Here is a 22,464-nt window from a genome sequence, read left to right as displayed (position 1 = left end):
TTGTATCCCAGAGACATCGTGTGTGTGGGACGACATATGTCACCTGTATTCAGGTGTCAAATCTGGAATAAGGCATTGTATCCCACAACTTGTTCAGACATCAGTCAGAGACCGTGTGTGGGATGGACATATGTCACCTGTATACAGGTGTCAAATCTGGAGAAAGACATTGCATCCCACAGCTTGTTCAGACATCTGTGAGAGACCGTGTGTGGGACGCATGTCACCTGTATACAGGTGTCAAATCTGGAGAAAGACATTGTATCCCACAACTTGTTCAGACATCAGTAAGAGACGGCGTGTGGGATGACGCATGTCACCTGTATACAGGTGTCAAATCTGGAGAAAGACATTGTATCCCACTGCTTGTTCAGACATCAGTAAGAGACGGCGTGTGGGACGACGCATGTCACCTGTATACAGGTGTCAAATCTGGAGAAAGACATTGTATCCCACAGCTTGTTCAGACATCAATGAGAGACCGTGTGTGGGACGACGCATGTCACCTGTATACAGGGGTCAAATCTGGAGAAAGACATTGTATCCCACAGCTTGTTCAGACATCAGTAAGAGACGGCGTGTGGGACGACGCATGTCACCTGTAAACAGGTGTCAAATCTGGAGAAAGACATTGTATCCCACAGCTTGTTCAGACATCTGTGAGAGACCGTGTGTGGGATGGACATATGTCACCTGTATACAGGTGTCAAATCTGGAATAAGACATTGTAACCCGCAGCTTGTTCAGACATCAATGAGAGACCGTGTGTGGGACGACGCATGTCACCTGTATACAGGTGTCAAATCTGGAGAAAGACATTGTATCCCACAACTTGTTCAGACATCAGTCAGAGACCGTGTGTGGGACAATGCATGTCACCTGTATACAGGTGTCAAATCTGGAGAAAGACATTGTATCCCACAACTTGTTCAGACATCAGTCAGAGACCGTGTGTGGGACGACGCATGTCACCTGTATACAGGTGTCAAATCATTGTATCCCACAGCTTGTTCAGACATCTGTGAGAGACCGTGTGTGGGACGATGCATGTCACCTATATACAGGTGTCAAATCTGGAGAAAGACATTGTATCCCACAGCTTGTTCAGACATCAATGAGAGACCGTGTGTGGGACGATGCATGTCACCTATATACAGGTGTCAAATCTGGAGAAAGACATTGTATCCCACAGCTTGTTCAGACATCAGTCAGAGACCGTGTGTGGGACGACGCATGTCACCTGTATACAGGTGTCAAATCTGGAGAAAGACATTGTATCCCACAGCTTGTTCAGACATCAGTCAGAGACCGTGTGTGGGACGATGCATGTCACCTGTATACAGGTGTCAAATCTGGAGAAAGACATTGTATCCCACAGCTTGTTCAGACATCAGTCAGAGACCGTGTGTGGGACGGACATATGTCACCTGTATACAGGTGTCAAATCTGCAATAAGACATTGTATCCCACAACTTGTTCAGACATCTGTGAGAGACCGTGTGTGGGACGACGCATGTCACCTGTATACAGGTGTCAAATCTGGAGAAAGACATTGTATCCCACAGCTTGTTCAGACATCAGTCAGAGACCGTGTGTGGGACGACGCATGTCACCTGTATACAGGTGTCAAATCTGGAGAAAGACATTGTATCCCACAGCTTGTTCAGACATCAGTCAGAGACCGTGTGTGGGACGATGCATGTCACCTGTATACAGGTGTCAAATCTGGAGAAAGACATTGTATCCCACAGCTTGTTCAGACATCAGTCAGAGACCGTGTGTGGGACGGACATATGTCACCTGTATACAGGTGTCAAATCTGGAATAAGACATTGTATCCCACAGCTTGTTCAGACATCTGTGAGAGACCGTGTGTGGGACGGACATATGTCACCTGTATACAGGTGTCAAATCTGGAATAAGACATTGTATCCCACAGCTTGTTCAGACATCTGTGAGAGACCGTGTGTGGGACAATGCATGTCACCTATATACAGGTGTCAAATCTGGAGAAAGACATTGTATCCCACAGCTTGTTCAGACATCAGTCAGAGACCGTGTGTGAGACGACGCATGTCACCTGTATACAGGTGTCAAATCTGGAGAAAGACATTGTATCCCACAGCTTGTTCAGACATCAATGAGAGACCGTGTGTGGGATGGACATATGTCACCTGTATACAGGTGTCAAATCTGGAGAAAGACATTGTATCCCACAGCTTGTTCAGACATCAATGAGAGACCGTGTGTGGGATGACGCATGTCACCTGTATACAGGTGTCAAATCTGGAGAAAGACATTGTATCCCACAGCTTGTTCAGACATCAGTCAGAGACCGTGTGTGGGACGACGCATGTCACCTGTATACAGGTGTCAAATCATTGTATCCCACAGCTTGACTAAGCAGATTTTCATGCAGGAAATGAGACAGACCAGAGATACTTGTAGAGTAATGGAGGAGTATAAGAATGGAGAACATAATACTTAATGTTAGAAAATTAAATTTTATTGCTTTATTTGATATATAAGGTACTGTACATTGCTGATTTGAAAAAAAATGTTGGATTTCAAACTTATTGCTCTTTGCAAACTTTTGTTTAAAAATTGCTAACATTAACAAAATCTTAAATTTCCTGAATTTCTTTGTAAACCATGTGCACTTATGTGTAATAAAGGTATGAAAATTCTAATCATGAGTACTCACAATTGTATTCAATCATTTTGATCAATTATGTTGAGATAAATATGTTGTAATACAGAAGTGAATAACCTCAATGTTGATATCACTTCTATACTTGATAACCTACATTTGTATAAAGTTTCTCTGATTGACTACGCTCGGTAAACTTTTTTTTTTCATTTTTGTGCGAAGCCACTCTTAAGTTCGGGTAGAAAACTAGAGCAGATAATCCTGTTTGATGAAACAAGTGTTGATATTGCTCTGGGTACGGTATAGCCAGTTATTTTAATAGAGATGGCATTTTAGGTGTTTTTTAGTACATTGATATCATAGTAGTAATATTGTTCATGAAATAAGGTGTATGAGTATTAAATAGCCCTTTACATCCAGATTTGAAACTTTCCATTTGTGGAAATATAATTTGTTTGATTTCAAAAACATTTCTAGCTATTCTGTATATGGTCCTGTTGACGTCATAGTTATTGTTATATGGTCCTGTTGACGTCATAGTTATTATCATATGGTCGTGTTGACATCATAGTTATAGTCATATGGTCTTGTTGACGTCATAGTTATTGTCATATGGTCCTCTTGATGTCATAGTTATTGTCATATGGTCCTGTTGACGTCATAGTTATTGTCATATGGTCCTCTTGATGTCATAGTTATTGTCATATGGTCCTGTTGACGTCATAGTTATTGTTATATGGTCCTGTTGACGTCATAGTTATTATCATATGGTCGTGTTGACATCATAGTTACAGTCATATGGTCTTGTTGACGTCATAGTTATTGTCATATGGTCCTCTTGATGTCATAGTTATTATCATATGGTCCTGTTGACATCATAGTTATTGTCATATGGTCCTGTTGATGTCATAGTTATTGTCATATGGTCCTGTTGACGTCATAGTTATTGTCATATGGTCCTGTTGACGTCATAGTTATTGTCATATGGTCCTGTTGACGTCATAGTTATTGTCATATGGTCCTGTTAACGTTATATTTATTATCATATGGTCCTGTTGATGTCATAGTTATTGTCATATGGTCCTGTTAACGTTATATTTATTATCATATGGTCCTGTTGACATCATAGTTATTATCATATGGTCCTGTTGTGGAGGTATACATTTATCACATCAACTGCCTATTATCTAGTCCATTCCACTATGAATATTTTGTGTACAGATACATTAGAGTGATTTTCATTGGCTTTGCCAGTCAGAAATCATTTCTGATAAAATTATATTGACCATCATGTTTAATTGAAAATGCTGCAAAAATGATTGTCTCCATTTGGTTTTCTACTCCACAATTTTACCTTTAAGCAATAAAACTGTTCTTTGTGATGAACTTAAAAAAGGTTATCAAAAGTATGTATTTGAAATATATATATATTCATCAAAATTACAAACTTCCAGCCTCCTCATAATTCAAGTGTAAAAAGTATAAAACACCCCAGCAATATAAAAAAGTTGACTGGTGGTACATTACACAAAGAAGTTTTAGCAAACAAACAACAGCACTTTAACATGACATAGCAAACATACAACAGCACTTTAACATGACATAGCAAACATACAACAGCACTTTAACATGACATAGCAAACATACAACAGCACTTTAACATGACATAGCAAACATACAACAGCACTTTAACATGACATGGCAAATATACAACAGCACTTTAACATGACATGGCAAACATACAACAGCAATTTAACATGACATAGCAAACATACAACAGCACTTTAACATGACATAGCAAACATACAACAGCACTTTAACATGACATAGCAAACATACAACAGCACTTTAACATGACATAGCAAACATACAACAGCACTTTAACATGACATTATGTTGTGTCATCAATCAACACCCTGTTGTTGAGATCAACACCCTTTTGTTGAGATCAACACCCTGTTGTTGAGTGTTCAGGTTGTCAGTAGCAACAGTCATGTCATGACATATCAAATGACAGTAGAATGAACTGAAACTTGATATTCCATATGATAATTGAAAGTTTAAAGTTTTTTTAACAGCAAAACAAAGCTGCTTTACATAAAGATACATTAAGGTTGTTTACAGTACAAACGTTGTTTAAACACTCACTAAAAGTGTAAAAGATTTAGAAATATAAAAAAAAACCACTGATTCCATCAAAATAAGTAGGTCTCTGTAGGAATGATTCTTAACAACTGGCACATGATTACTTTTCAATCCAATGTTTTGCATAACAATTGGACTCCTGTTGCTTTACAGTAGTTCTATATACAGTATATATGTGCCGCAGCATTCATGAAAGCTTGGCCACAAATTGTATAAAGAAACACATGAGAGCTGCCTTGTTTCAGTTAACCATGAAGGAATCACCAAATATCTCATTTCTGAGTTCCTTGTAACGTTTCCCACCACGACCAAGTAGATTGGCAATCGCCTCCATTTTGACACCTTGCTCAATCATTTCTTCATATGGAACTGAGATGTTCCCACTGAAAGCATATGTAGGATACCCACGTATCAACATCAATGTGCAGACTGGTTCTACGTCTTCACTCATAACAATTCCTGGGGATCCAGAGGCCCCATGCTGTACCCAGCAGTCGAACAGAACTTTCTCTTTATTATCAATCCCTTCATATCCATCTTGTACTATGTCATCTTTTAGCATTTTTTCACGTCGAACACGATCTTCCTTAGCATCACTATCCAGATTGAAAAGCTTGATATCTGAATCAAATTGCATGATTTCGTTATTTGGTTTGCATGGGAAACCCAACAGAGCAAATGATTCATGGTAGTCAATTTTCCCAAACCTTCTTATTGGATCAGGAAATGGTTCAGAGTTGTCTTTCAGTTGTAAAATCGCAATATCTTGTTCTTTCAAGCCATATATTAAGTCAGGTTCAAAATGAAATTTTTTAACATTATCTTCAGGAAACTGGAACTCAATCGAAACCTCTCTGGAATCAAGCTTTGACCAGTCTTCGTCATCACTTTTATATCTTTCTGTAAAGAAAAAGGTCATCACATTAAAAAACATACACCTTTTAATTCAGATTTAGAGTTGATTACAGTGGAGCCAAACAGGGAATTAAACAGCATGCTTTATGTACATGTATCTATAAATACTTTCAGAAACAACAAAACAACAAATAATCATATATAAAGCGTTATCTCCAGAAAAACAGAACTATTGTTCTAATGTAAACCAGCTTTCATTTACACGCTAATTATATTGGACAGTTTTAATTATCGAAACAAATTTTGAAAAAAATGCGGTTGTAATGAGATTGTAGGTGAAAAATGCTTTTAGTAAATTACGATATCTGTTTCACAGTAAATATAGCAAACTTGATGTGATGTAAGAATTGAGGAAAATTAAATACGATGGAAAGAAATTGCAACATTTAATAAGTTTTACTGTAGAATCATATTTTTGTTGGGTTTTATTTTCATGGTTGTGAAAAAAAACCTTTCATGAACACTTGATTTCATGGCTGAATATAACTCAAGAAAGCAGCTTATACTAGTCTGATCAGTCCTTAGACAGATGAATTCATAGATTAAGGGGATTAAGGTAACCAGCTAAAATAAATACCCCATGAAAATTAATTATCTTTAGCAGTCTTCCAAGTAAAGTCTGATTGAATAAGAAAAATTATGATGTGAAGATTACAAATTGTTTGAACATCAATCACAACAACTGGGCTACATAACCTTACTTTCTTCTGTCGTATTACTGTCATTGGTAAAGTTTACAAAACAACAAAACATTCAAAAAAAAAAATATATCTTTCTTTGCACATAATTTTTCCAATAGTTTTTGGACATTTTACACTGATCCAGTCTGGAAGTAAAAAAATCAGATTTTTTCAGATTTATATCACTGAAATTGAGTTTCTCCCTTTATGACTCAAGTATGTGACTTTGATCTGTGTGTTTCATTTCATTTTGTTCGGTTTTATTGGTTAATTAATGTAATACCGCCCAGTAACCCTCTGAATAGCAATTACTCTCTGTTAATCCTTAATCAATATAAGATGACAATATTATAGATTTAATCATACTTGTGAGATCTTCTGCAACATGGTACGCAGTCATGATGTAGTTCTTGCCCACTCTAAACCCCGTTCCTCCCGATTTCCTTGGTCCTTTTATGTGGCCAACAGCATTCCGTGCACGCATCCACACATCAAGGATCCTTGCATCATGGGTATTGTCCATGTTCTTTCTGAACTGATGTGACCCTTCTCCTTCAACTCATGAGTGAATATGGCAAAAAGTCATTTTGTCATACAAATATCTGGCTGTATACAATTACAATTCAGTTATCTATAATCATACAAATATTGTTGCTTGTATTTTGACATGACTATTCAAAGGCCATTTCAGATAATGCAGTCATGCATTGTGTTGAGTAAGCTCACCTGGCCCAGAGGTGCCTCGTCCGCTGTCCATCAGTCGACTATTTTTCGATGAATTGCTACTAGTCATAAATGTATGGGTTTTGACCAAATTCGTTCAGAAGTGTCCTCAGAGAAGGAGAAACAGTTTTGTATAAATGGTCTGGTCCCTTGCAGCCACAGGGGCTGGACCCAAAAGAGGAAATTTAACAGATTCTAAAAAGGCCAATTTCATGATTACGTAGGAATGACAGGAAAGAACATCAAGAAAACACCAACAAAGCAACATAAGCATGATTCCAAAAGGCTAGGGCAAAATATGAAAAAAGAAATATTTACATGGAGACTCTTGAAAAAATACAAAAGAAGTGAAATCTACCTGTCTCAAATCAATAATCTCAGGCCATTTCCATGACTTCAGAATTTTAAAACATTTAAACGTTGTTGATGGCTTTAAATTAAGTAACATGAGGCCCAGAGGGCCTGTATTGCTCACCTGGATCTTTATGACCAACAGTACTACATCTGTGCAGATGTTCCACAGTAGATACTTAAAGCAATATGACAAATTACTCCATATGGGTTCTGTCCTTTAGTAGTCAGCCCCCTCATCTGTGCAATGTTGAACTGAGACTTTCTTATGATGTTTCCAGTTAAATATAATTGACAGCTTTCTTTTAAATCAAGGAAAGAAGATGGTTAAACAATATAGCAGAAAAACTCTTAGTTATAGCTGGAAGGATGACCGAGGACAGCAGAAGCTTACTTACCCTTTAGATCATTGTTTACAAACACAGATACAACATATTTGAGACTTGCACAAGTCATCAATATATAGCAACAATTAAATATGAAACAGTAAAAAATTAAGGTACATGTAATTATAACCATAATCCGAACTCAAAACCATTAATAAAACATTTCGTGAAAATCTTTATTGATGTCATAATGGTCAGTTACTGGAGATATACTGATAACAGTTTACTGTAGGCCTAGAAACACTGCATAGCAAACGAGATCAACTTAGAATTTCTCATTTATTTATGCTATAATTATGAAGAATCTTTAATCAAAAGGAAGATCTTGCAATTCTCATTCTAATCATGTTTTCTGTATTTTAATGCTGTGAATAGAACATAAGTAATTGGCTAACATGTAGTTTTTCACATTACTTCGCTCAAGCCTTTCAGACCTCCTGGGGGCTTGGCCTAATCTATTTTTTGGAACAGTGTGACATCCCCGTGAAAGGTCTTTATAATTTATTCCAAATTATGCCAAGAAAATTCCCAACCAAATATATTCCTCTAATAAATCATTGGAAGGTTCTACATATTTGTATATAAGCCTTTGTGAAACATTTACTGGCCAAATATGATAGAATTTGGTCAATCAGTAGTTGTTAATGATTTTAACCAAATTTAAACCCAGTTATCTTAAATATTTCTAGGGTCAAGCTATTTTTTCACACACTATGTGGGCACCATAAATGGAACCTTTTGGCCAAATATCATGATTTTAGGCCTTTTGGTTAAGCAAAAATTGTTCAAAGGTTTAATGCATTTGACTGTTGTGACCTTGAATATGGGTCAAGGTCATTTCTTGTCTCAAATATTACCGAGCATCATTGAGAACCTATTTTAGAATAATATCACTATCCTCGATGTTTTGGATAATCAGAAAATGTCATTTAAAGGTTTCACACATTTGACCCCTGTGGCCTTGACTATGGGTCAAGGTCATTTCTTTTTTCAAACTTTCTTGGACTTCATAAAAGGAACATACTGGCCAAATATAATGATTCTAGGATTTTCGATATTTCCGAAGAAATTGTTTGAAGGTTTTAACACATTTGACCCCAGTGACCTTAAAGACTAGCAAACTTTGTAGGACACCATAAGAAGAATATTGAAGCCTAATATAATGATTCTTGGCCTTCCGATATTTTGGAAAAAGTCGTTAAAAGGTTTTATCACATTTGACCTTTGTGACCTTGAATATGGGTCAAGGTCATTTCGTTTTGCAAACTTTGTTGGGCTTCATCAAAGGAATCTTTCAGAAGAAGTTGCTTAAATGAAAAGTTAATGGATGCAGGACGGACGGACGGCAGACGCCGAGCTATGGCATAAGTTCACTTGGGCCAGGTGAGCTAAAAATGGAGTGATTAGGCCAATATAGTTATATGGATGGTTTGGTAGAGAGATAAACAAAAATCAATTGAAAATCTGACAAAAAGGTCAAGTACTTGGTAAGCAATTACAGACACTGCTGCATACTTACCAGCTTTGTTTACTTTCAGTAATTTTGATATAATGCAATCTATTGCACTGTCTCTTTTCAAGTTGATAATACATTATGCCTCTCTCATATAAGCTGAGAAATATAACTTCTGCACTAAGAAAAAAAGACACCATCATTTGAAGGAAACTGAAGGAAAAAATAAAATTTTGATGTAGAGAGTGACAGAGATTCACCTTTCATTCTTTTCTCACTAGGTCTTAGATCCGACTTGTCAGAGGATTTTCGTCTCCCTGCAGTAGATGATAGATGCAGTCACTTCTATTAGTTATTAGTGTTTGTCTAGTCTATCAATGTTTATATAATGTTGAAAAATGGAAAAAGTACATACTGGTATTGCTGTTGTTGCCAGTGCCATTTCTACTTTCAATATCAGAATTCTGTCCTGGTTGTCTGTTGCCAACACTTGCACTTCTGAAGTTGTATTTCATCTGTTGGTCATTGGTTTCTTTACCTCCTTAATAACAAAACAAGGCATTGAATAGGTAACCAATTAATTCTTGTATTTCAAAATGTAACCTTATTGATATATCACAGAATAAAGATGTTAAAACTTTAAATTTGTATCTAATCTTTCCTTATAACTTATACAAACCATAATTTCAACTTGTGTAAAAAATAAGTATAAGTTCTTAACAATTTGATTTATAGCCCTCGTACAATTGATAATAATGAGGATTATTTTATAACTTGGAGTATTACCTGTCATTTCCTTGCGGATCAACTCCGTGTATTTATCAATTATTTCATTAGCCTTGTCCTTATGTCTACCAAGCATTGATTTTAATCTGTCGTATTTGCCATACTCGATTATCACATCATCCATGAGAGACGAGCAGAGGTCAGACATGCTTGTCACTCTGCCCATTTTATTTGTCGAGATGTAATTATTTGATACGGAACTTCTGCAAATATCATTCCATTCAGGGGATGGTATTGCAAATAGTTGTCCAAGGTGATAAATCATATCTGTATGATAGTTAAGGACTTGTTCGGGAAATTCCATTTTGTCAGCGATGACGGCTGTTATCTGTTATAAAAAAATAATAAAAAAATGCATTAGTATGTAATTTTTTTTCCCTTTTAATATTTAATGCAGTTATTACTTTGACACAAACAATTAACATCCATTCCTGTTATGATGATATTTCATGAGAAAACAATTTCTTCATTACAGAAGATTTATGTATAAAGGACTATCCTGTAGATTTCATGCAGAAATTATGAAACCCAACTCAAATATTTTGTTTTAGCCACTCACAAACTTGCTAACATGGAAAGTTTTAGGACAAAAACATCACCAAATGTGAAATCAGATAATATCATAAATGATATGAATGCCTTATGAAATGCCCTTGAAGATGACGTAATCAGATTTTCATAAAAGCTACACCATGCATGGAATTGATTCCCCAAACATTAAAATGATACAACTGTGTGATAAATTACCAGGTAAGTACTATATAATGGTAAAATATCTCATTATGCAAGAAGAATATTTGTTTCTACTTCTTCTGGATACTGAGAAGAAGATTTTTGAAATTTCAGTCAATTTGACCCATTTTTGACCCTGCTCAACAGCACCTGGGGGTCAGCTGAGGTCAATATGTGCATTTCATCCATCTTATACTAAAAATTTTAACCAAGTTTGAACTATTTCCAACACAAAATAAACAAATTATGTTCAAATATGTAATTTTCCTATATAAACTAAAGTAAATTTTATCCCCTCCCCAAGGAGACCCTGGGGCCATGAAATTTACCATTTTGATACAACATTATAAGATATTCCATCTATGAAGAGTATGTGGTTCTACTTTATCTGGGTATTGAGAATAAGAATTTTGAAATTTCCATCATTTTGACCCCACCCATTAGCAGCCCCTCGAGGTCAGCCTATATTGACATCTTATCAAACTGTCATCTTATACTAATAATTCTAACCAAGTTTGAATTCATTCCAATAGAAAATAAACAAACTATGTTTGTAAATGTTTTTCCCTATATAAACTACAGTAAATTTCTTCCCCATCCACAGAGAAATGAGTGCCACTGGGGTCATAAAATTTACAATTCTGGTAAAGCATTTGAATGCCTTTCCATCCATGAAGAGTATTAGGCTAAACGTACTCAGTATGCACATCCTATTGCGACGGCCTTTCAGACAAAATTTACCGATCCTGGCCTTCTCATTGGCTAAAATATCGAAAAGAATTAGAGCCCTCTAGCGACAATTTTCTGCGTAAATAATGCCGCGATCTTTTAAATCGCTATTTTAAAAGCATTCACAATAAGTTTATTTTTTAATAACAATACGATTTCTATATATTTCAAAAAAAGAAGCACAGTGTGGTTGAACTATTGATAAATTTTGAACAATAGATTTTACGGAATTTGCTCATGGACATCCCGACCTGTGCTGTTGAAGAAGATCGGGCTGACGTGATTCTTATCGGCTGCTGTGAATATTCCTAGAAAACAACCATATTAACCGTAAGCAGAGATACGTAGTCTGGGGGCTTGGTTTGAATTATTAACTAACAGCACTTATAAACAAACAAAACTTACAAACAGAACATCAATTTTGCTTTAATCCTTGTCGTTATGGCAAGATCGTCTTAATATATAACATCATTTTTCCTCATTAGACGTCACAAAATTGGACTGTTTGTCCCACGAGCACACCCGCCGATATGACACTTTTCAGCTTTTTCACGGGGCGTTTATTGGAATAAATACGGTATGTAGGTTTCGAATTATTTATCATATAAATCTGTTTATATGTAATTACATATCACTATTATATGTGTGAAAGATTGGAAGTTTTATCTTTTATTATAGGTTTCTTCTCGTGTGTCTAAGAAATAAATGTGCCCCATATAGTCACACAATAGTTTCAGTCATGAACCACGACACACTAGGCTATATAATTGTAACAGAGGTCATAATTTATTTCAACGCCTCATCTAGGAATCGAACCCGGGTACCCTGGTAGTCTGACGCTCAACCAATCAAGATGAAGAGAGGTTCTCTCTAGCCGAGTGGTATATTGCGGCTAGTATTTTACCAGGGTTACATACTCCAACTCCAAGAAAATAACTCGTCCTCGAGTTTCCAGGGGTTACAGCGATGCTGGTGGGGCATGGTTAAGTAATATTTCCGGGTCCCTACATGGGCACCTATGTAACAGTGGTCATTATTTATTTCGATGCCTCCACTAGGAATCGAACCCGGGACTTAATAATCTGACGCTCAACCAATCGAGATCAAGAGAAGTTCTCACTAGCCGAGTGGTATATTGCGGCAAGTATTTTACCAGGGTTAAATTAATGAATACGAAAGTAGTTAACAGTCATGCTAATATTGAGCGAAGTCAAAGATTATGTATTTATTGTCAGTTACAAGAAATTGAAGATAAGTACCATTACATGTTAATCTGTCCTTTATATTCTAACCTAGGGAAAAAATATGAAAAAAGACATTTTTATAATCACCCATCAGTGTACAAACTTATTAAGTTACTAACAGAGGAAAACTATAAACAACAATTCAATATATGTAGATTTCTGAAGTCAGCCATGTTACAATGTTACAAATACATAAATAGTAGATGTATTAGATGATCAAAATGGTGAATGTTTCCAGTAGATGATATTGTTAACATTAAATTGTCAATTTAATTGTGTATGTTATCATATCCACCCTCCATTCTGCCACATGTATATTGTATATGATTATGTATGTGTACCTTCAGGCCTTGCATGTATATGTACACATTTACACACACAACAAACATCTACTTCCGAAAGAGACAGAAACGTTTAAACGTAAATCGTATTTCAAAAGACGCCATACCTCAATAAATGATCCGATTGAAACTTTAAATGTGATAAAATATAAAACATACCTTAAAAACGTCAACAGAACGTTTGATACTTTTTTTTATATCATTTATCGTCCTGACAGGGATTAAGTGCTGTGTAATATAAGCCCAAACTTTTGAGTAAATATTCCTGACCTACTTCAGTTAACAACCACCTATTCAACGACTGGGGCCAACGACGGGGTAGCTTTGTCACTCAAAACGATACCCGGGAGGGGATGTTTATAACTTCTTATATCGAATATTTCATTTCAACCATGTAGAGGCTCTATAAAATTAAATATTCTGACTCGAAAATCTTCATTATTCATGCTCTATTAACTATTAACTAGTCACGGTTGATTCACTATTTAAGGGCCTGTTCCTCGATTATCACGGATTTCGTGCAAGATGTCAGCTTACGGACAAACTCGTAACACAGGGTAGCAATTTGATGAAAATTATGGGGAAGATTTATGGTTACCATAGTGATCTCATTGAGACATATTTAATTTTCCTGTGAGATAAAGCTGGACGCGTTCGATGGTCGTTAATTTGCATGTTGGTTCCGTTGTTGTGTGCCCTCTTCTTTTTTGAGAACGTCACATTGGGATTGACCCCGGTTTACATGGCGATTTTGTCGAAAAAGCAGAAGACGCTTACTTTTCCGGAACATCTGGCCTTATTCTCCATGTACACTTTTAAAATTTTTGTAGTATGAACTTGGGTTATAATTATGCTGACATTTTTGTATTTTCTTGAGTTTTTTTTCTAATATATGTCATAATGTGCACGTAAATTTCACGTCAAGGGTACCAAGTGTTAACACTCTCAATACGCTTATCTCATGGATACATTTCTATGTAAATAAAATGACTTATTCATTTTAAGATATTCATTAAAATTGTGACAAGATCATCTTTTAATATAATGTGAATTGTATTGTCTCTAATTGTTAAATCTTGTTATTAGTTTACGTCTATACTGTATTTTGTTCATTAGTCACGTGCATACTTATGTGGTTAGTGTCGTTATTGTCTTTTCATACAGTGTCGTACGGTCATTGGTCCGTTAAATTTTGTCTTACGTCACAGTTAATTTGTGTATGGTTTAGGTATTCAGGATTGTTACTTTTTTACATTGCAGTTTTTACCGGATCAATAATAAACTTGGACCCAGTTAGCTGTCTGTTATTCTGTGACAGTACACACGTACTGTATCTATTATCTATTCTATATACTGTATGTCCGTACTTACCTGGAAATAGTTCATATTGATATTTTTATATCTTATCAAGTTACTCGTTAGTGATCAACTGTATTATATTTTATCTAAATGATAGTGATGTTTCATACTAATATCTTTTAATCATATTTGTGTGAAGTTTATGTACAGTGTAGTTATATTGTTTTATTTTTGTACATTCACAGAGTTCATCATACTGTTTCGGTTCAACAGTAAATTACGGCCAGTACTCTCAACAGCTTTCAACCCAATGACTGCCACAATGTATATTGAGTATTATGACAGATTCATTTCTCAACATAAAATGACCTTACTGTCGATTTTTTATAAACATTTTCAATATCTGATTATGTACTTGTAATTGATTTCCCAGTATGCAATGCGACAGTTCTTAATATACTGAACAAAATAAGTTAAGGATCATAAACTTGAAACAGTGCAGTTTTACATACAAATAATAATATGATTATATTTTAAATTTTAATGACAGAACATTCATTTTAGTCTTTAATTACACAAAACAAATTCATTTGTGGTAATTGCTACCAAGAGCAGATAACCCTGAGTAACAGCACCCTTGAAATCAAAGTGTAAGAGGAAGTAGAGCAAGTTAATCATGTAGGCAAGGAAAACTCATCAAACTGCAATTGGCAGTTTAATAGGCAGTAAAAACAAGTGACCTCCGTTGACATCAATAACTGCCCTGCAACGTCTGCACATGCTCCTTATTAGTCGTCGGTGGCTGATCTGTGGGATGCGCTGCCATTCGTCTTGCAGAGCAATCATAAGCTGTTGGCGGTTCTGTGGCGGAAAAAAGTGTTAAGCATGCTCTAGGGTTCAGATCAGGAGAACGACTTGGCCAGTCCATGCGAACGATTGCTTCACGTTGAAGATAGTCGGTGACCACACGAGCACGGTGAGGACGAGCATTATCATCCATCAGAATAAAATCATGGCCAACAACTCCTGCAATGGGCCTTACTATAGGGTGTAGAATCTCGTCCCTGTATCGAACAGCTGTTAAAGATCCATTGTCTATGATGTAGAGGTCTGTATGGAAGTCAACACTGATCCCTGCCCAAACCATCACTGACCCACCACCAAAGCGATCATGCTGGACAACACAGCAGTCTGCATAGCGCTCTCCTTGGGTTCTCCATACCCTCCTCCTACCGTCATGGAAGTCAACACAAAACCTAGACTCATCTGTGAACATAACATTTCTCCAATGACGTAATTGCCAATTCAAATGATGAGTGGCCCATTGATGTCTGGATTGTCGATGACCTCTGGATAAAATTGGTCGGAAAAACTTCTAGCTCGTAAATTAGAATGGAGTCTGTTTCTGATTGTCTGGGATGAAATCCTTAGTTTGTAGCACGCTGAAACTGAAGATTCAAGACAGGAGCACTCAAAAACCGCTGAGTCGTGCCGTGATGCAAATGAATCTGTCCTGTCGGGCTGTCGTACAGCGTGGTGACCAGATCTGGGGCGTTGACGGAATTTGTCTGTTGATAGCGATTCCATAGCCTAAAAAAAACATGTTATCTTTGAGAGTAGGGGGTGGGGTGGTGACAGGGGGAAAAAGCTAAAAGTAGAGTAGGGGGTGGGGTGGTGAAAAAAACTAGTGTTTATCTTTGAGAGTAGGGGGTGGGGGTGGTGACAGGGGGAAAAACAAGTAAAAAAGTGTTATCTTTGAGAGTAGGGGGTGGGGGTGGTGACAGGGGGAAAAATTAGTAAAAAAGTGTTATCTTTGAGAGTAGGGGGTGGGGGTGGTGAAAAACAGGTAAAAAAGTGTTATCTTTGAGAGTAGTGGGTGGGGTGGTGACAGGGGAAAAACTAGTAAAAAAAGTGTTATCTTTGAGAGGAGGGGGTAGGGGTGGTGACAGGGGGAAAAACTAGTAAAAAAGTGTTGGTGACAGGGGGAAAAACAAGTAAAAAAGTGTTATCTTTGAGAGTAGGGGGTGGGGGTGGTGACAGGGGGAAAAAAGTAAAAAAGTGTTATCTTTGAGAGTAGGGGGTGGGGGTGGTGACAGGGGGAAAAAAAGTAAAAAAGTGTTATCTTTGAGAGTAGGGGGCGGGGGTGGTGACAGGGGGAAAATTAGTAAAAAAGTGTTATCTTTGAGAGTAGGGGTGGGGGTGGTGACAGGGGGAAAACTAGTAAAAAAGTGTTATCTTTGAGAGTAGGGCGTGGAGGTGGTGACAGGGGGAAAAACAAGTAAAAAAGTGTTATCTTTGAGAGTAGGGCGTGGGGGTGGTGACAGGGGGAAAAACAAGTAAAAAAGTGTTATCTTTGAGAGTAGGGCGTGGGGGTGGTGACAGGGGGAAAAACAAGTAAAAAAGTGTTATCTTTGAGAGTAGGGGGTGGGGGTGGTGACAGGGGGAAAACTAGTAAAAAAGTGTTATCTTTGAGAGTAGGGGGTGGGGGTGGTGACAGGGGGAAAAATAAGTAAAAAAGTGTTATCTTTGAGAGTAGGGGGTGGGGGTGGTGACAGGGGAAAAACAGGTAAAAAAGTGTTATCTTTGAGAGTAGGGCGTGGAGGTGGTGACAGGGGGAAAAATAAGTAAAAAAGTGTTATCTTTGAGAGTAGGGGGTGGGGGTGGTGACAGGGGGAAAAACAAGTAAAAAAAAGTTATCTTTAAATAGGGGGTGGGGGTGGTGACAGGGGGAAAAAAAGTAAAAAGGTGTTATCTTTGAGAGTAGGGGTGGGGGTGGTGACAGGAGGAAAAACTAGTAAAAAAGTGTTATCTTTGAGAGTAGGGGGTGGGGGTGGTGACAGGGGGAAAAACTAGTAAAAAAGTGTTATCTTTGAGAGTAGGGGGTGGGGTGGTGACAGGGAGAAAAATAAGTAAAAAAGAGTTATCTTTGAGAGTAGGGGGTGGGGGTGGTGACAGGGGGAAAAACTAGTAAAAAAGTGTTATCTTTGAGAGTAGGGGGTGGGGGTGGTGACAGGGGGAAAAATAAGTAAAAAAGTGTTATCTTTGAGAGTAGGGGGTGGGGTGGTGACAGGGGGAAAAACTAGTAAAAAAGTGTTATCTTTGAGAGTAGGGGGTGGGGTGGTGACAGGGGGAAAAACAAGTAAAAAAGTGTTATCTTTGAGAGTAGGGCGTGGGGGTGGTGACAGGGGGAAAAACTAGTAAAAAAGTGTTATCTTTGAGAGTAGGGGGTGGGGTGGTGACAGGGGGAAAAAATAGTAAAAAAGTGTTATCTTTGAGAGTAGGGGGTGGGGGTGGTGACAGGGGGAAAAACTAGTAAAAAAGTGTTATCTTTGAGAGTAGGGGGTGGGGGTGGTGACAGGGGGAAAAACTAGTAAAAAAAGTGTTATCTTTGAGAGTAGGGGGTGGGGTGGTGACAGGGGGAAAATAAGTAAAAAAGAGTTATCTTTGAAAGTAGGGGGTGGGGGTGGTGACAGGGGGAAAATAAGTAAAAAAGTGTTATCTTTGAGAGTAGGGGGTGGGGGTGGTGACAGGGGGAAAAACTAGTAAAAAAGTGTTATCTTTGAGAGTAGGGGGTGGGGGTGGTGACAGGGGGAAAACAAGTAAAAAAAAGTTATCTTTGAGAGTAGGGGGTGGGGGTGGTGACAGGGGGAAAAATAAGTAAAAAAGTGTTATCTTTGAGAGTAGTGGGTGGGGGGTGGTGACAGGGAGAAAATAAGTAAAAAAGTGTTATCTTTGAGAGTAGGGGGTGGGGGTGGTGACAGGGGGAAAACTAGTAAAAAAGTGTTATCTTTGAGAGTAGGGGGTGGGGGTGGTGACAGGGGGAAAAACAAGTAAAAAAGTGTTATCTTTGAGAGTAGTGGGTGGGGTGGTGACAGGGGGAAAAACTAGTAAAAAAGTGTTATCTTTGAGAGTAGGGGGTGGGGGTGGTGACAGGGGGAAAAACTAGTAAAAAAGTGTTATGTATGAGAGGAGGGGGGTGGGGGTGGTGACAGGGGGAAAATTAGTCAAAAAGTGTTATCTTTGAGAGTAGGGGGTGGGGGTGGTGACAGGGGGAAAAAAAGTAAAAAAGTGTTATCTTTGAGAGTAGTGGGGGGGGTGGTGACAGGGGGAAAAACTAGTAAAAAAGTGTTATCTTTGAGAGTAGGGGGTGGGGGTGGTGACAGGGGGAAAAACTAGTAAAAAAGTGTTATCTTTGAGAGTAGGGGGTGGGGGTGGTGACAGGGGGAAAAACTAGTAAAAAAGTGTTATCTTTGAGAGTAGGGGGTGGGGGTGGTGACAGGGGGAAAACTAGTATAAAAGTGTTATCTTTGAGAGTAGGGGGTGGGGGTGGTGACAGGGGGAAAAACTAGTAAAAAAGTGTTATCTTTGAGAGTAGTGCGGTGGGGTGGTGACAGGGGGAAAAATAAGTAAAAAAGTGTTATCTTTGAAAGTAGGGGGTGGGGGTGGTGACAGGGGGAAAATAAGTAAAAAAGTGTTATCTTTGAGAGTAGGGGGTGGGGTGGTGTTAGGGGGAAAAACAAGTAAAAAAGAGTTATCTTTGAGAGTAGGGGGTGGGGTGGTGTTAGGGGGAAAAACTAGTAAAAAAGTGTTATCTTTGAGAGTAGGGGGTGGGGTGGTGACAGAGGGGAAAACTAAGTAAAAAAGTGTTATCTTTGAGAGTAGGGGGTGGGGTGGTGACAGGGGGAAAAATAAGTAAAAAAGAGTTATCTTTGAGAGTAGGGGGTGGGGTGGTGTTAGGGGGAAAAACTAGTAAAAAAGTGTTATCTTTTAGAGTACTGGGTTGGGCTAGTGACAAGGGGAAAAACTAGTAAAAAAGTGTTATGTTTGAGAGTAGGGGGTGGGGGTGGTGACAGGGGGAAAAACAAGTAAAAAAGTGTTATCTTTGAGAGTAGGGGGTGGGGGTGGTGACAGGGGAAAAACAGGTAAAAAAGTGTTATCTTTGAGAGTAGTTGGTGGGGTGGTGACAGGGGAAAAACTAGTAAAAAAAGTGTTATCTTTGAGAGTAGGGGGTGGGGGTGGTGACAGGGGGAAAAACTAGTAAAAAAGTGTTATCTTTGAGAGTAGGGGGTGGGGGTGGTGACAGGGGGAAAAATAGTAAAAAAGTGTTATCTTTGAGAGTAGGGCGTGGAGGTGGTGACAGGGGGAAAAATAAGTAAAAAAGTGTTATCTTTGAGAGTAGGGCGTGGGGGTGGTGACAGGAGGAAAAACTAGTAAAAAAGTGTTATCTTTGAGAGTAGGGGGTGGGGTGGTGACAGGGGGAAAAACTAGTAAAAAAGTGTTATCTTTGAGAGTAGGGGGTGGTGACAGGGGGAGAGTAGGGGGTGGTGACAGGGGGAAAAACTAGTAAAAAAGTGTTATCTTTGAGAGTAGGGGGTGGGGGTGGTGACAGGGGGAAAATTAGTAAAAAAGTGTTATCTTTGAAAGTAGGGGGTGGGGGTGGTGACAGGGGGAAAAACTAGTAAAAAAAGTGTAATCATTGAGAGTAGGGGGTGGGGGTGGTGACAGGGGGAAAAACTAGAAAAAAAGTGTTATCTTTGAGAGTTGGGGGTGGTGACAGGGGAAAAACTAGTAAAAAAAGTGTTATCTTTGAGAGGAGGGGGTAGGGGTGGTGACAGGGGGAAAAACTAGTAAAAAAGTGTTATCTTTGAGAGTAGGGGGTGGGGGTGGTGACAGGGGGAAAAAACTAGTAAAAAAGTGTTATCTTTGAGAGTAGGGGTTGGGGGTGGTGACAGGGGGAAAACTAGTATAAAAGTGTTATGTTTGAGAGTAGGGGGTGGGGGTGGTGACAGGGGGAAAAACTAGTAAAAAAGTGTTATGTTTGAGAGGAGGGGGTGGGGGTGGTGACAGGGGGAAAATTAGTAAAAAAGTGTTATCTTTGAGAGTAGGGGGTGGGGGTGGTGACAGGGGGAAAACTAGTAAAAAAGTGTTATCTTTGAGAGTAGGGGGTAGGGGTGGTGACAGGGGGAAAAACTAGTAAAAAGTGTTATCTTTGAGAGTAGGGGGTGGGGGTGGTGACAGGGGGAAAAACTAGTAAAAAAGTGTTATCTTTGAGAGTAGGGGGTGGGGGTGGTGACAGGGGGAAAAACTAAGTAAAAAAGTGTTATCTTTGAGAGTAGGGGGTGGGGGTGGTGACAGGGGGAAAAACTAGAAAAAAAAGTGTTATATTTGAGAGTAGGGGGTGGGGGTGGTGACAGGGGGAAAAACTAGTAAAAAAGTGTTATCTTTGAGAGTAGGGGGTGGGGGTGGTGACAGGGGGAAAAACTAAGTAAAAAAGTGTTATCTTTGAGAGTAGGGGGTGGGGGTGGTGACAGGGGGAAAAACTAGTAAAAAAGTGTTATCTTTGAGAGTAGGGGGTAGGGGTGGTGACAGGGGGAAAAATAAGTAAAAAAGTGTTATCTTTGAGAGTAGGGCGTGGGTGTGGTGACAGGGGGAAACTAGTAAAAAAATAAGAGTTAAAACCTTAACATTTCTTCTCTCAGAATAACGAAAATGTGTCCCTATTTGGTGTAGTGTATCCTTGGAAAAGAAGGAACTCAATTTGGTATGAAAGATGGGTCTAATGCCGTGGGATATTAACGGTGGTGCCACGAGGAAAAATAAAGGCAAATGTTTTGAAATCCTTCTTTGTTTTGTAGTGATGAACTGTTAGATCTGATTAATCACTGGCTAAATAAAATTCTGTCATGTATATACCAAAGGTAAGACCCCTCCTCAGGGTAGATTGGCTGACCCAATAGGAGTATAGAGGTAAATATTTAAAATCGTACTCGAGATGATGGAATTTTGACGTATCATAAGAGTAGGGTTGGGAGGAGGGTGGTGGTAGGGGTTCATGTGGGAGGCCGAGGGGTGCACAATTGGGAAATTAAGGTAGGTCATTCAAAGAATTCTTCTATAGTATGAACACTTTTGGTGACTATTTTCGGTTAGACAGGATTCAATTGTATATAAACGAAGAGTTTGACCTCCCCGTGACAAAGAAGCGCGGTTCCATTAAGGTAATTAAAATAAATCTAACACCTTCGGTTATTTGTGATAAAAGAAGTTTTGAGTTTTAAATAGAAGGGAGCGGTGCAAACTCCAATGGCAAATTCATAAACTCTGTTTTATTACTTCAATACAATCTGGAAATCGATTTCAAATTGAGTTAGTATAAGCACAACAATATTTGAAAAATAACTAGGTTTCATTTTTTTCAGTAAACGTAGTTTCACTATATTATAGTTTGTTTTTCAATTTGTTGTATATCTCAATCAAAATTTATATGTTCTTGACCTCCTGTTACACTACTCGTCTTTCTGAAGATAATAGCATTTGTCTTTTAAATTCAGATTTTATCGCATATTTAATCATCACTTCATGTGTGGTTTTCCCATGAAACTAAAAATACATAACCAGTAATCTATTTATAGATCCATTTACTCTTCCACGAAAACGAAACCCCGATCTTACCTAATTCTTGGTTACTATTCCTAAATCTAGTTTATAAGTCTTACTTTTGTATCCAAAGTATCTGGTTCTGTTTGTAAATGTTTTGGATCCTGAGTAAAGCAGATGTTAAAATAGTTGAACAACTATATAAACAAGGATTATTTTATCACGGAAGTAGATAAACAATTGAAACATGGTTTTATTTCTAGGACAGAAATGATCAAACGCTAATTGTATCTAAAATGAGATTCTTCTACTATAAATGATAACACTGTCGTGACTTTCCTTCGGTGGTAACCACCTCACAAATGTGGACGACAATTAGCCAATTAGACAAGCGTCAGAATTGACATTCGTGGCTAATCTAGGTCATCAACATTGTGTTATTTTGTAAAATATCTACAACATATCACTAAATGTAAATCGTAATAAAAGATGGAACTTACCTTAAACACGTGAATAGATCGTTTGTTATTTTTCAAGTGCTGTGAGATATAAGAAAATGTTTTGTGTGGAATTTGGAAAAACTGGAAAACCTAGAATTGGATAACGGAAGTCTGAATGGGGCCAGCGGAGGGGAAACTTGATGACTGAAAATT

At 38.1% G+C, this 22,464-nt stretch overlaps 2 protein-coding genes across 3 annotated transcripts; one reads left to right on the top strand and one right to left on the bottom strand.

Moving 5' to 3' along the window:
* Positions 1-29: 29 nt before the first annotated feature.
* LOC132544187 (uncharacterized) lies at positions 30-2,669 on the top strand. Of its 2 annotated transcripts, XR_009553989.1 has the most exons (3): positions 30-982; positions 1,158-2,184; positions 2,371-2,669. XR_009553989.1 is itself a non-coding variant. In XM_060207757.1 (2 exons), the coding sequence occupies exons 1-2, from the start codon at positions 679-681 to the stop codon at positions 1,826-1,828; spliced, it is 975 nt and encodes a 324-aa protein (XP_060063740.1). In that variant the 5' UTR covers positions 30-678; the 3' UTR covers positions 1,829-2,669. The 2 variants fall into 2 exon arrangements, 1 of the variants encoding a protein (XP_060063740.1); XM_060207757.1 differs by having other exon boundaries at positions 1,158-2,669.
* On the bottom strand, positions 2,489-22,387 carry LOC132544176 (uncharacterized). The gene is made up of 6 exons (XM_060207748.1): positions 22,312-22,387; positions 10,090-10,417; positions 9,719-9,844; positions 9,564-9,620; positions 6,757-6,948; positions 2,489-5,695 (listed from the first exon to the last, which is right to left on the bottom strand). Exons 2-6 carry the CDS (start codon positions 10,391-10,393, stop codon positions 5,037-5,039), a joined length of 1,338 nt encoding a protein of 445 aa, XP_060063731.1. The 5' UTR covers positions 10,394-10,417; positions 22,312-22,387; the 3' UTR covers positions 2,489-5,036.
* Positions 22,388-22,464: the final 77 nt, after the last annotated feature.

This window comes from Ylistrum balloti, unplaced genomic scaffold (genome assembly GCF_031769215.1).
Source record: "Ylistrum balloti isolate Yb309-2 unplaced genomic scaffold, AGI_CSIRO_Ybal_v1 Utg369588, whole genome shotgun sequence".
NCBI lineage: Eukaryota > Metazoa > Mollusca > Bivalvia > Pectinida > Pectinidae > Ylistrum > Ylistrum balloti.
Note: the sequence above shows the minus strand (reverse complement) of the source record. Positions and strands in the feature narration are given on the sequence as shown.